A 13555-nucleotide genomic window follows, 5' to 3' on the forward strand; every position below is an offset into this window, starting at 1 on the left:
GAATAAAACAGGTCAACTGATGATCTGGGTCACTGCTTCTATTGGGTTGAATCGAGCATAGTTGCACCTGGAGAACAGCCCCTCTGTCCCCCAAAGTAACTTCACATAATAGGAGTCTGTACTTTAATCCAAGTATTTTTGATAGTTGTCGTTTTGTGCATAAAGCATTGAATTGGTCAAGCATCATAAAAGTACCACAAAAAATATCATCAGTTCAGAGGAAGGGTCACCGAACCTGAAACGTTATCTCTGTTTTCTCCTCCACAGATGCTGCCAGGCCTCCTGAGCTTTTCCAGCAACTTTGTTTTGTTCCTGATATACAGCATCTGCAGTTCTTTCGGTTTTTATCATAAAAATACCACTCCCTTTCGTACAATTAAACTGCATAGGAATTGTAGGATGAAGAAAATACCAATAATCTACTGAGTTCACCATCGACGACCCTGGAAGTTGCATGTTGGAAAGATAATAATGTTCTTGCGTAATGACCGCAATCAATCTCTGTTAGTTAGCTTACAACAGACCCAGAAATAATTTGAGGAAAAATAGTGATGAATCATTGGACCATTTTTCCTATTTCATATGTAGAGGAAAAGTGGGCATCTAAATAAATGAGTACAGAATACAATAACTGGGAGAATTAAAATGTTTTCATCACTAAACGTCATTCTGACCGAAAGTTTAAAATAATACTCACACAATAAGTAACAAAGGGTATCGGGACTTATTTGAGAATGCTGCTGGTTTCATAATTTGCATTTTCAGTGCTGAAAAACATTAAAGTTGCAGTCACATAAATGTTAACAATGCCTGAAGAGTAAAACATTTCACTGAGACTGCTGCAATTGGAAAAACATTGCACATGTCTTCGCATTTCATGCATTTCCACGACGATAGTCAGGGAAAAAAGCAATGAAGAAAACTGTACACTACTGAAAAGCTTGCATTGTGATGAGAGTAGTTCAGATTTGTAAAGAGTACCAATCTACCCTGGAAACTCCTTACAAAGTTTACAAATCTGATGGACCCAGTATCATATTTCACTCTGGAATGGTCTGGTAAAATGCCTTGGAACATTTTTCTGTTAAAAATGCTGTATTAATCCACACTGATATTTGTTATTGAGTCACATTTGTCCCCAAAACCAATTTCTTTGCATTGCCTCAAATCATAAAATGTATAAATTGGAGAAAGGCCATTTGGCCCATTATAGCTCATCAATTTGATTCTCCTTACAAGCTATCCTAACGTTTTTTAAATGATTCTTGCATTTTACTCTCCCACTCTATCTAAACCTCCTAAGATCTGTGTTTACTGCTCAGTGTGAAACAGAATAAAATAATCATACTATGATGTAAGGTGCATGATTTCTATATATTTTAACATAATTTATTTTGGAATTTTGAACGAGTGGCATATGAGTGTCTGCAGGGGTTTAATGATTAACTTGTATGCATTGTTGTAGTTATGGCAATTTATTTTTTTAAAAAATGGGAGAGATGATTTATGGAATCTCATGGGAATTTGTTCACCGGGTGGAATTATGTGCGAACAAATTAAACAGACCCTGTTGTGAAGAAGGGTCACTGGACCAGAAATGCTAACTCTGATTTCTCGCCCCAGATGCTGCCAGACCTACTAAGCTCTTTCAGCAATTTCTGTTTTTGTTTTGGATTTCTGGCATTTGTAGCTTTGTTAGTTTCTTATTTTAAAAGAAAATTGGCTTCCATCACAAGCTGAGCACATGCACCAAAGGACCATCTGACTATTGATCTACAATCAATATTATTCAATACTTGACACCTGACACTACAAACACCACATATCAAATTTATTTTACATTCCGCATGTGCATCTTAGTGAAGTTTGAATTAGCATTACTAGTTGTCAATCTCAGTTTCACAACATAGATCACCAACTTACTGGAGCTTTTAACAGTCTATATCCCTGACTTGTATTGAATGACATAAGTTGAAATTTAATGAGAAAGCAGTTTACAATCATAGGAAATTGATTAAATTGCACATGAACACAAAAACATTTTACACCCAGAGGAAGTGATGTTAATTGTCCAATAGAATCACAGCAGAATCATTATGGCATGGAAGGAGATTTTTCAGCATAGTGACTCCATACCAATTCTCTGTACAGCCATCTAATCAGTCCAATTCACATACTCTATGCCTTTAATTCTGCAAGTTTATTTGCTTTAAGCTCCCTTCCAAATTCCTTTCAAAGTCATTAATTGCCTTCACTTCCACCACTTTCTATAGGCAATGGGTTCCAACATTTTTTGAGCTAGTGTGTAATAACAGGTCTTCCTTGGCAACTCATGCCTACAACCTTTGATTTGTGTTTTCTAGCGCTGCTACTGTCAGTGAACAGGATGCTTTTCTTTGTCTGCCCTACATAAAACCAGTTAAAAATGTGAATACCTCAACCAAACGTCCCTCAATCTCCTTTTCTCCAACTTAACCTGGTCCCTAAAATCCCTCATCCCTGGAACCATTCTAAAAAATCTCCTCTGCACCCACTCAAGGAATGTTTTATGTGGCTCTAAACAATTTCTTAAAACTCCTAATACATGATACATATTCTGCTCATCAATCTTCTCTGTTACTTTTGAAAAATGAAATCTTTCATATTATATTTCGAAATATATTTTGAAATTTAAAATATTTTGAGTGCTTGACCTAGTGTCAGTGTAGCACGAAATGTGCCTTCTCTTTAAGTTTTTTCTTTATAATGACCTGGAATTGAAAGAGACAGCTTACAGGAGGAACACTTTTGACAAAATACAATTCTCATGGAACAATAGAAATCCTCTAATATTCTGTTCGTGTCCCCAAAGTCTAGTTTGAGAAAATAAAAAAGCACTTAAGGCATCATTGAGCACATCCAAATGCAAAGGTCAACTCTCCTAATTAGAATAGGGGCCTGATATTTATGACTGGTCAATCACATTGTTGCAGTTTATTGATGTCTTTGTTAGGGTTAAGAGAAACAGTTGGGGGATATTATTTATTTTTGAGCACATACAAATTGGAAACAGCTGCAACGTGTGGAGTGGGGAAGAGATGGGATATGAGACTGTTTAAACTGAGCAAGTCAATAAACTCTCTTCAGAAAGAAAAACTATATATCTTAGTTCCTTCTGTCTCAACACTGACTTAGATTTTATGAACGCCTGAGAATTGACTATTCAGCCTCTAATACCTGTATCACCATATATTAGAGATAATGGGAACTGCAGATGCTGGAGAACCCAAGATAATAAAGTGTGAAGCTGGATGAACACAGCAGGCCAAGCAGCATCTCAGGAGCACAAAAGCTGACGTTTCGGGCCTAGGCCCTTCAACCCTGATGAAGGGTCTAGGCCCGAAATGTCAGCTTTTGTGCTCCTGAGATGCTGCTTGGCCTGCTGTGTGCATCCAGCTTCACACTTTATTATCACCATATATTAACTCAATTTACATGCTTTGGTTCTTTAACAGTGATAGCTTAGTGAAATAACTGCACGGAGGCTGGTATCCTGTCACTAAATCACTCTTTTTTATATCAGCACAGTACATGGGCTCTGAGTAGCCAGCTCACGGCCAGTCCTTAGACTGACGAGATGTTCTGATACTCCTGTTCATATCTTTCAGCCAGGGCTCCCTGGTTGGCCCAGGTTAACAACAGTCAATGAGAACCACCTGGCCATGATTTCAATCACTTTACTTTGTCCAACGACCATTGATTTCAGATCAGAAATTTTCAATTGTCTTAAGCAAGGGCTTCAGGACCCTTCTGTCACAGAGCTGCACATGACTGAGCATGAATAGGACACAGTAGGTAGAATTTTCTCTCTTGTGGAAAACAGGGAGATCACATGGACATGAACATATAAAGAGGACAAGTACTGTGCCCAATTCTGATTATCCTGTTGTAGGAAGGATACTATTAAGTTGGAGAGGGTTCAGAAAGTATCTACCAGGATGTTGCTGGGAATTGAGCATTTGAGTTAGAAGGAGAGTCTGGATAGGTTGGGATTTTTATCACTGGAGTGTAGAGGTTGACGGGCGACCTTACAGAGGTTTATAAAATCATGAAGGGTACAGATAAGGCAGGTTTTTACATTATGATAAGGGTTTCAAGTCTAGGGGCATATTTTTGAGGTGAGAGGAGAAAGACTTAAAAAAGACATGAGGTGCAACTTTTTTAACAGAGAGTGATTCATGTGGAATGAACTTCCAGAGGAAGTGGTGCACGCAGGTGCAGTTATAACATTTAAAAGATATTTGGATAAGTACATGAATAAGAAACATTGGGAGGGTTATGGGCTAGGAGCAGGCAGGTGGGACTAGTTTAGTTTGGGATTATGGTCAGCATGGACTGGTTGGACCAAAGGATCTGTTTCCATGCTGTATTTGTCTGTGAACAGATATTACCTAATAATAATATGATCAGAGTCTGGTATATCTATGATTACTATATATAGGAGTATTGAGTATTAATACATAATATGGTGGGGAGGTGCTGGTTTCGGACCGGGGTGGACAAAGTCATAAGTCACATGACGCCTGGTTATAGTCCAACAGGTTTATTTGGAATCACAAGCTTTCAGCGCGTAGCCTCTCCATCAGGTGAAATGTCACGATAACCTGGTGTTGTAAAGTAGCTATCCTGAGAATAATATAAAGGTCAGGTTCCCATATGGTGTCACATCAGGAGCACCTCTTCTGCTGCATAAACTAATGTCTATTTTAAGATCAGAGGGGAAAGATTTACAAGGGACCTAAGGGGCAATTTCCATGCAGTGGGTGGTGTGTGTATGGAATGAGCTGCCAGAAGAAGCTACCAGGAGGCTGGTATAATTACAACATTTAAAAGGTATCTGGATGGGTACATGAATAGGAAGGGTTTAGAGGGATAGAGGCCAAATCTGGCAAATGGGACTGGATTAATTTATGATATCTAGCCGCCATGGATGAGTAGGACTGAAGGGTCTGCCTGTCTGCTCTACATCTCTATGACAACAAAAGTCTTTCATATAACCATAAGAATATATCAACTGGAGCAAAAATAATCCATTCGGCCCCTTGAGCCTGCTCGAGCATTCAATACGATCATGGCTGATCTCACTTCGCTTTCCCATCCATTCTCCATAACCCTTCCACTTGTTAATAATTAAAAATATGTCTATTCCCTTCTTAAATTTACTCAATGTGTTGGCATCCACAGCTCTCCAGCAAAATAATCAAACATGATTTACTCTTCATAAAACCATACTGACCCCAAAGGGTCATGTTTCGACTTTCCAAATATCTTGTTGTGACTTCCTTAACTTCTAATAATTTCTTAAGGACAGATGTTAAACTAACTGGTTTATAGTTTCCTACTTTCTACCTCTGTCCCTTTTTGAATTTTAACATTTTTCCAATCCATTGGAACAGTTCCTGCATTCAAGGAATTTTGGAGTGTTATAGCCATTGCATCCACTATGTGCTCTGCTATTTCCTTTGACATCCGAGAATGTAGGCCATTGGGCTCTGGGGACTTGTCTGCCTTCAATCCTAATTGTTTGCTCGATACATTTTGCCTAGTATGATGACTGCTTCACTTTCCATAACCTTTGCATTCCCTGTTATCATTGGGATGGCACTCCTATTGTCCACTGTGAAAACTGAGGCAAAATACATATCTCAAGTCTCTTCATGTCTGTATTGCGCAATATAAACTCCACAGCCTTATTCTTCAATGGACCAGTGGATACTGAAGCAGTTGTTAATTTAAAATCTGAGACAGATACATTTTTGTGAAGCAAATGTATAAAGGATATGGGCCAAAGGCAAGCAGATGGGTGTTTGACTGCAGATCAGTCATGGTATCATTAAATGGTAGAACAAGCTTGAGGGGCAGAATGGTCTATACCTGTCCTTATGACCAACAACAGATTTTACCTTAGCTACTCTCTTTCCTTTCATACACTTACAGAAGATTTTGCTATCTGTTTCTATAGCTTGCACTAATTTTCTTTCACAATTTACTTTTGCGGTTTTTATTACATTTCTAGAAACCCTCTGTTGATCTTTAAAAGTTTCTCAATATTCCAGCCTGCCGCTGGCCTTTGCAATTTTTTTATTCACTCATTCATGTGAGGTGGCTGTCACTGGCTGCATTTATTGCCTGTCTCTAGTTGCCCTTGAGAACATAGAACATAGAACACTACAGCGCAGTACAGGCCCTTCAGCCCTTGATGTTGCACCGAACTGTGAAACCAATCTGAAGCCCATCTAACCTACACTATTCCATTATCATCCATATGCTTTTTTCCCAATGATCATTTAAATGCCCTTAAACTTGGTGAGTCTACTACTGTTGCAGGCAGGGCATTCCACGTCCTTACTATTCTTTGAGTAAAGAATGTACCTCTGACATCTGCCCTTTATCTATCACCCCTCAATGTAAAGCTATGTCCTCTCCAACTGGCCATTGTCACCAGAGGAAAAAGGCTCTCACTGCTCACCCTATCTAATCCTCTGATCATCTTGTATGTCTCTATTAAGTCACCTCTTAACCTTCTTCTCTCTAACAAAAACAGCCTCAAGTCCCTCAGCCTTTCCTCATAAGACCTTCCCTCCATACCAGGCAATATCCTGGTAAATCTCCTCTGCACCCTTTCCAATGCTTCCACATCCTCCCTATAATGCGGCGACCAGAACTGTATGCAATACTCCATATGTGGCTGCACCAGACTTTTGTGAGCTGCCTTTTTGAACCACTGGAGCCCCAGTCCAGTGGGTTGACCCACAATGTCATATGAAAGTGAATTCCAGGATTTTGGCACAGCAACAGTGAAGAAACAGTGATAGATTTCCAAGTCGGGATGGTGAGTGGCTTGGAGGGAAACTTATACGTGGTGGAGTACCCTGCCGCCCTTGTCCTTCTCGATGGAAATGGTTGTGGCTTAGGAAGGTGCTGCTTGAGGATCTTTGATGAACTTATGCAGTGCATCTTACAGATGGCGCACAGTGCTGCTACCAAGCATCAGTAGTGGTGGGAATGGATGTTCTCTGATGTCATACCAATCAAACAGGCTGCTTTGTCCTGGATTGTATCAAGCTTCTGGAGTATTGTTGGAGCTGCATTCATCCAGGCAAGTGGAGACAATTCCATCTCACACCTGACTTACAGATAGTGGATAGGCTTTGGGAAGTCAGGAGGTGAGGTACACACCATGGACTTCCTCACCTCTGACCTGCTCCTGTAGCCACTGTGTTTATGTGTGGTGTATCCAGTTGGGTTTCTGGTCAATGATAACCCCCAGGATCTTGATATTGGGGTGGGGGAGAGCGGAAACTTGAGATGGTAACACCAGTTACTATCAAGGGGAAATGGTAAGATTGTTTCTTATTGGAGATGGCTAACGATTGGCATTTGTGTGGCCTGAATGTTAGTTGGCTTTATGATGGAAGGATTGTCATTGATGAAGTGGCTGAAGGTGGTTGGGCCTAGGACACTACCTTGAGGAACTCCTGCAGAGACGTCCTGGAGCTGAGATGACTAACCAACAATCACAATCATCTTCCTAATTGCCAGGTATGACTCCATCTAGTGGAAAATTTGTTGTTGATAGCCATTGATTCCAGTTTGTCTCAGGCACCTTGTGGCCAAACTTGGTTAAATGCAGCCTTGATGTCAAGGGCTGTCACTCTCACCTCACCTCTGGAATTCAGTTCTTTTGTCCATGTTTTAGCCAAGGATGGTTATATGGTATCCCTTAGTTTCTGCTTTACATTATGTCTAACTTTCTTGCTTTGCCATAGGTGATTTTTCCCCTCTGATAATCTTTCTTCCCCTCTGGAATGTGTTTTAGTTGGGAGGAATTGAAAATTGAACAGTGGGTGGCAGTGAGAAGCAACTGAGGGGGATTCTGGGAGAAGTCATGTCTCTCACGTTGATTGAGAAGGTGACTGCAGAGGACCCGGTGCTCGACAGGAGGAAGAGCATCTAACAGAGGCTGGCAGCGAGAAGTGGCTGAGGAGGATTCTGGGAGAAGTCGGTTCGCTCAATGTGACTGAGAAGGTGGTGACGTACAATGGTGAACCAGAGCCGTAGGTCAGCATGTGCACTGAGTGAGATTAAGTCAAGTATTTCTAGGAGGAAAAACAGGCAGGGCCAGGTTAATGAATATGGTAGGACTGACAGTCTGAAATGCACTGATTTCTATGTAAGTAACATAACAGGTAAAGCAGATGAGCTTAGAGTCTGGGTTATCCACGGAACTATGATGCTGTAATCATTACAGAAACTTGGTTGCGAGAGGGGCAGAACTGGCAGCTCAATGTTCCAGGAATTAGATAACTCAGGTGCGATAGAGAGGGATGTAAAAGGGTGGGGGACCGTGACAGAAAGGGATGCGGAGACGATGGCTTAGTGGTATTGTCGCTGGACTGTTAATCCAGACGCCCAGATAATGTCCTGGGGACTGGGTTCAAATCCCACCACGGGAGATGGCGGAACTTGAATTCTATAAAAATATCTGGAATTAAGAATCTAACGATGACCATGAATCCATTGTCGATTGTCTGGAAAAACCCATCTGGTTCACTAATGTCCCACTAAGGAAAGGAAACTGCCATCCTTACCTGGCCTGACCTACATGTGATTTCAGGCCCACAGTAATGTGGTGGAATCTCAACTGCCCTCTGGGCAATTAGGGATGGGCAATTAGAAAGGCTAAAAGGGACCGTGAAGTGCCCTAGGCAACTAGGATTAAGGAAAATCCCAAGCCATTGTGTATGTTCAGTATGGCCCCATTTGTTCAGTGGTGCGAGGGGACTGCCTGGAAGGTGAGCTTTTCACTTTAAAAGACTTATCTTGTGGAATCAGTGGCCTCCATTTTTGCAGCGGAAGCAGGAATGGTGAGACGGAGGGCCGGGGGCTGCCGGGAAGGTGAGTTCTTCATTTTGGTAGCAGAGCTGAGTGGGAGCGGTCAAATTGCACTCTGGGAAAGTCAGTGAAATGATAAATTTGGGCAGTGGCTAAACCTGGGACACCACACGTGTAGTGTCTCCCACCCGCTCTCCTCCTCTAACCAAAAAAAAGACTCGGTGGTGTGTTGATAAGTTAAGGCTTTTCTTCATTTGTTTTTATTGTGTGCTGGTAAGTAGAGTGAATGGTAACATTTTTTCATTTCATTTATTTATTATTTGATATTATAGTAGGACTAAGCTAAGTTTAAGAGTAAAAATGGGCAGGAGATCCCAGGCCCACATTATGCTCCTCTTGCTCAATGTGGGAACTCAGGGACACGGCTGATGCCCCTGACTCCAACACGTGCAGGAAGAGTGTCCAGCTGCAGCTCTTGTTAGACGGCTCTGGAGCTGCGGATGGACTTACTTTGGAGCATCCGCAATGCTGAGGAAGTCATTCGTTTAGCAAATTGGTCACATTGTAGATTAGGATTGCTGAGGGAGAAAGGGAATGGGTGAGCAAAAGGCAGAAAAAAAGCAGGAAGGCAGTGCAGACATCCACTGCAGTCATCTCCCTCCAAAACAGGTATTCCGTTTTGGGGAAGGCAGCAGTAGCCAGATTCATGGCACTGTGGCTGACTCTGCTGTACAGAAGGGTGGGAAAAAGAGTGGAAGGGCTACAGTCATACGGGATTTGATTGTAATGGGAGTAGATAGGTGGTTCTGTGCTTGAAAACAAGACTCCCGAATGGTAAGTTGCCTCCCAGGTGCATGGGTCAGGGATGTCTCAGATCGACTGCAGAACATTCTGAACGGGGAGGATGAACAGCCAGCTGTCATGGTTCATATAGGCACCAATGAAATAGGTAAAAAACAGGATTTAGGGAGTTAGGAGCCAAGTTAAAAAATAGGACCTCAGATGTAGTAATCTCAGGATTGCTCATTGCTGGTCTGTTGGAAAATGCAGCAGAATATAGATAGATTGGAGGGTTGGGCGGAGAAATGGCAGATGGAGTTCAATCCGGGAAAATGCAAGGTAACGCATTTTGGAAGATCCAATTCAAGTGCGAACTATACGGTAAGTGGAAAAGCCCTGGGGAAAATTGATGCACTGAGAGGTCTGGGTGTTCAGGTCCATTGTACCCTGAAGGTGGCAACGCAGGTTGATAAAGTGGTCAAGAAGGCATATGGCATGCTTTCATTCATCAGTCGGGGTATTGAGTACAAGAGTTGGCAGGTCATGTTGCAGTTGTATAAGACTTTGGTTCGACCACATTTGGAATACTGCATATAGTTCTGGTTGCCACATTACCAAAAGGATGGGGATGTTTTGACAAGGGTACAGAGGAGGTTCACCAGGATATTGCCTGGTATGGAGGGCACTGGCTATGAAGAGAAGTTGAATAAATTAAGATTATTTATATTAGAAAGACAGAGGTTGAAGGGGGGCTTTATTGATGTCTACAATCATGAGAAGAATAGTCAAGGTGAGTAGCAGGAAGTTTTTTCCCAGAGTGGGGGACTCAGTTACTGGGGGTCATGATTTCAAGGTGAGAGGAGAAATGTTTAGGGGAGATATGCGTGGAAAGTTCTTTACGCAGAGGGTGGTGGGTACCTGGAATGCATTGTCAGTGGAGGTGGTAGAGGCGGGTGTGACAGCATCATTTAAGCTGTATCTAGACAGATACATCAATGGGCAGGGAGCAGACGGATACAGATCCTTTTAAAATAGGTGACTGGTTTAGACAGAGGATCTGGATCGGCACAGGCTTGGAGGGCTGAAGGGCCTGTTCCTGTGCAGTAATTTTCTTAGTTCTTTCTTTGTTCTTTACATTAGGAGCAAGAGGGTAGCCAGGAAAAAGGCTGGTTCACTCAAGGGCAAAGGATGGAATTTGTCCATGGAACCAGAGGAAAAGGGTGAAGTCCTTATTGAGTAGTTTGTATTGGTATTCATCAAGGAGAAAGACATTGGAACACAGTAAGATGAGAGAGCAGATTGCTGATACTCTAAGGCATGTCAATATTCAAGAGGAGGCAGAATTTGATACCTTAAAAAACGCTAAGGTAGACAAGTCCCCATCAGCTAATGGAATCTATCCCAGGATATTTTGGGAGGTGAGGGAAAAATACCTGGGAGCTTAACTGATATCTCTGCTTCTTGTTGGTCTCAGACAAGGTCCCAGATGACAGTAGAATAGCTCGTGCTATTCCTTTGTTTGCAAAGGGCACCAGGGATAATTTAAAAATTATAGGCCACTGAGCCGTAGATCAGTGATTGGGAAATTGCTGGAGAAGATTCTTAGGGACAAGATTTACTCGCATTTGGGATAAATGGACTTATTGCAAATAGCATGACTTTGTGTGGGGGAGGTCTTGTCTCACGAATTTGAGTTGTTTGAGGAAATGATGAAGATGAGGATAGGGGAGTGCATGTTGTCTACTTAGGCTTTACTAAAGAATTTGACAATGTTATTCATGGTAGGCTGGTCGAGAAAATAAAGATGGATACAAAACTGGCTTGGCCACGGAGAACAGAGAGTAGTTTGGAGGTCCAGCCCAGCCTGTCTTTGCTTCCCTAACCTGTTCTTCCTCTCACCCATCCCTTCCTCCCACCCCAAGCCACACCTCCATCTCCTATGTACTAACCTCATCCTGCCTCCTTGACCTGTTCGTCTTCCCTGGGCTGAACTATCCCCTCCCTACCTCCCCACCTATACTCTCCTCTCCACCTACCTTCTTTTCTCTCCATCTTCGGTCCACCTCCCCCTCTCTCCCTATCTATTCCAGAACCCTCACCCCATCCCCCTCTCTGATGAAGGGTCTAGGCCCGAAACGTCAGCTTTTGTGCTCCTGAGATGCTGCTGGGCCTGCTGTGTTCATCCAGCCTCACATTTTATTCTCGTAGTTGTGGAGGGGTGTTTTTTCAGCAGAGAGCGGCGGGAGCTGGGTGGAAGTGAGGTCCGAGCAGACAGGCTGTTGGGAAGGTAAGTGATTGCTGTTTAAGCACTTACCTCGAAGCCCCAGGTCCTACACAGTAGGGCCTCCCTCCCACCTTCCTCCTCTAACCTAATTAAGAGTCCACAGACTCGCAGCAGGAAGTGCGGGGGCATCGATCAGGGGCCTACAGGTGGGTGAGTCACCGCTTTAAGGTTTAACAAACTTACCCCGATTGGCGGAGCCCTCCATTTCTGTTCCAGCAGCAGTTGTGGAAGCAAGGTCATTGGGGTCATTTAAGAGACTGCTGGACATGCATATGGTCACAGAAATTTGAGGGTGCATCCATGAGGATCAATGGTCGGCACAACATTGTGGGCTGAAGGGCCTGTTCTGTGCTGTACTGTTCTATGTTCTATGTTCTATGTTCTAAAGAGTGGGAGCTCTAACCAAGAGGGCCTCTCGTGTGTTGTTAAGGTAAGGCTTTTCAATTTATATTTCTTGTGTATCGTGCGATTGGTTAAAAGTTTAATAGTTAATTGAATAAAACTGCAGCAGAGAAGTACTAGAAATTATTTAATATATAAATTGCAAAAGTTAATTAAATCAGTAGTAATGGCTGGACAGGTGATGTGCTGTAGCTGTATGATGTGGGAGCTGGCTGATCCCATTGTGAACGGCAGCGACCACATCTGCAGCAAATGTTGGTTGCTGGAAGAACTCTGGATCAGAATCGCTGATCTGGAATCTGAGCTTCAAACTCGGTGGCACACCTGGGAGGGGGAGAGTTACCTGGACACTTTGTTTCAGGAGGCAGTCACACCCGAAAGATTAGTTCAAATTCAATAAGTGTTCAGGGACGACAGGGTGTGACTATAAGTGAGGCAGGTCGGGGGAATCTGAGTTCAGGAGTGCCGGAGCCTCAGCCTTTGACCTTGACCAACAGGTATGAGATTCTTGCTCCCTGTACGGATGAGGAAAAGGACTGTGGACAGGATGAGCCAGCTGACCACGGCACCATGGTGCAGAAGGCCATTCAAGAAGGGGGAGCAAAAAGACAGGTAGTTGTTATAGGGGATTCAACAATTAGGGGGACAGATAGTATCCTATGCAAGCCGGATCGGGAGTCCTGCATGGTGTGTTGCCTGCCCGGTGCCAGGGTGCGGGACATCTCCGGCCGGCTTGAACGGATATTGGAGCGGGAGGGGGAGGATCCAGTTGTTGTGGTCCATGTTGGGACTAACAACATGGGCACAGCTCGGGTAGAGGACCTGATCAGGGATTATCAAGCACGAGGGAAGAAATTGAAGTACAGGTCCTCAAGGGTCATAATCTTCAGATTACTGCCCAAGCCATGTGCGAATTGGTATAGGGATAAGAAAGTTAGGGAAGTAAACACGTGGCTAAGGGATTGGTGTGGGAAAGAGGGATTCCATTTCATGGGGCATTGGCATCAGTTTTGGAACCGGGGGGATCTGTACCGTTGGGACGGTCCCCACCTGAACTGATCTAGAACCAGTGTTCTAGCGAAAAGGATAAATAGGGTGGTCAGTAGGACTTCAAACTTCTGAGTCGGGGGGAAGGGAAAGCGAAAGAGACGGGGAGTATGGAGTTAAATGGAAAGATAAGCGACAGGATAGCATGTGTACAGGTGGGTTTAAGCT

At 43.1% G+C, this 13555-nt stretch overlaps 1 protein-coding gene across 10 annotated transcripts in view; it reads right to left on the reverse strand.

The window, feature by feature from the left end:
* The window catches only part of dpp6a (dipeptidyl-peptidase 6a), a 1430988-nt gene that overhangs the window by 40663 nt on the left and 1376770 nt on the right, over positions 1-13555 (reverse strand). For all 10 annotated transcript variants that reach the window (XM_059639738.1, XM_059639748.1, XM_059639745.1 and 7 more), the window contains one exon: positions 698-767. In XM_059639738.1, the coding sequence (XP_059495721.1) occupies positions 698-767 (70 nt within the window). The remainder of the gene's footprint in view (positions 1-697; positions 768-13555) is intronic.

This window comes from Stegostoma tigrinum, chromosome 2, assembly GCF_030684315.1.
Source record: "Stegostoma tigrinum isolate sSteTig4 chromosome 2, sSteTig4.hap1, whole genome shotgun sequence".
NCBI classification, from domain to species: domain Eukaryota; kingdom Metazoa; phylum Chordata; class Chondrichthyes; order Orectolobiformes; family Stegostomatidae; genus Stegostoma; species Stegostoma tigrinum.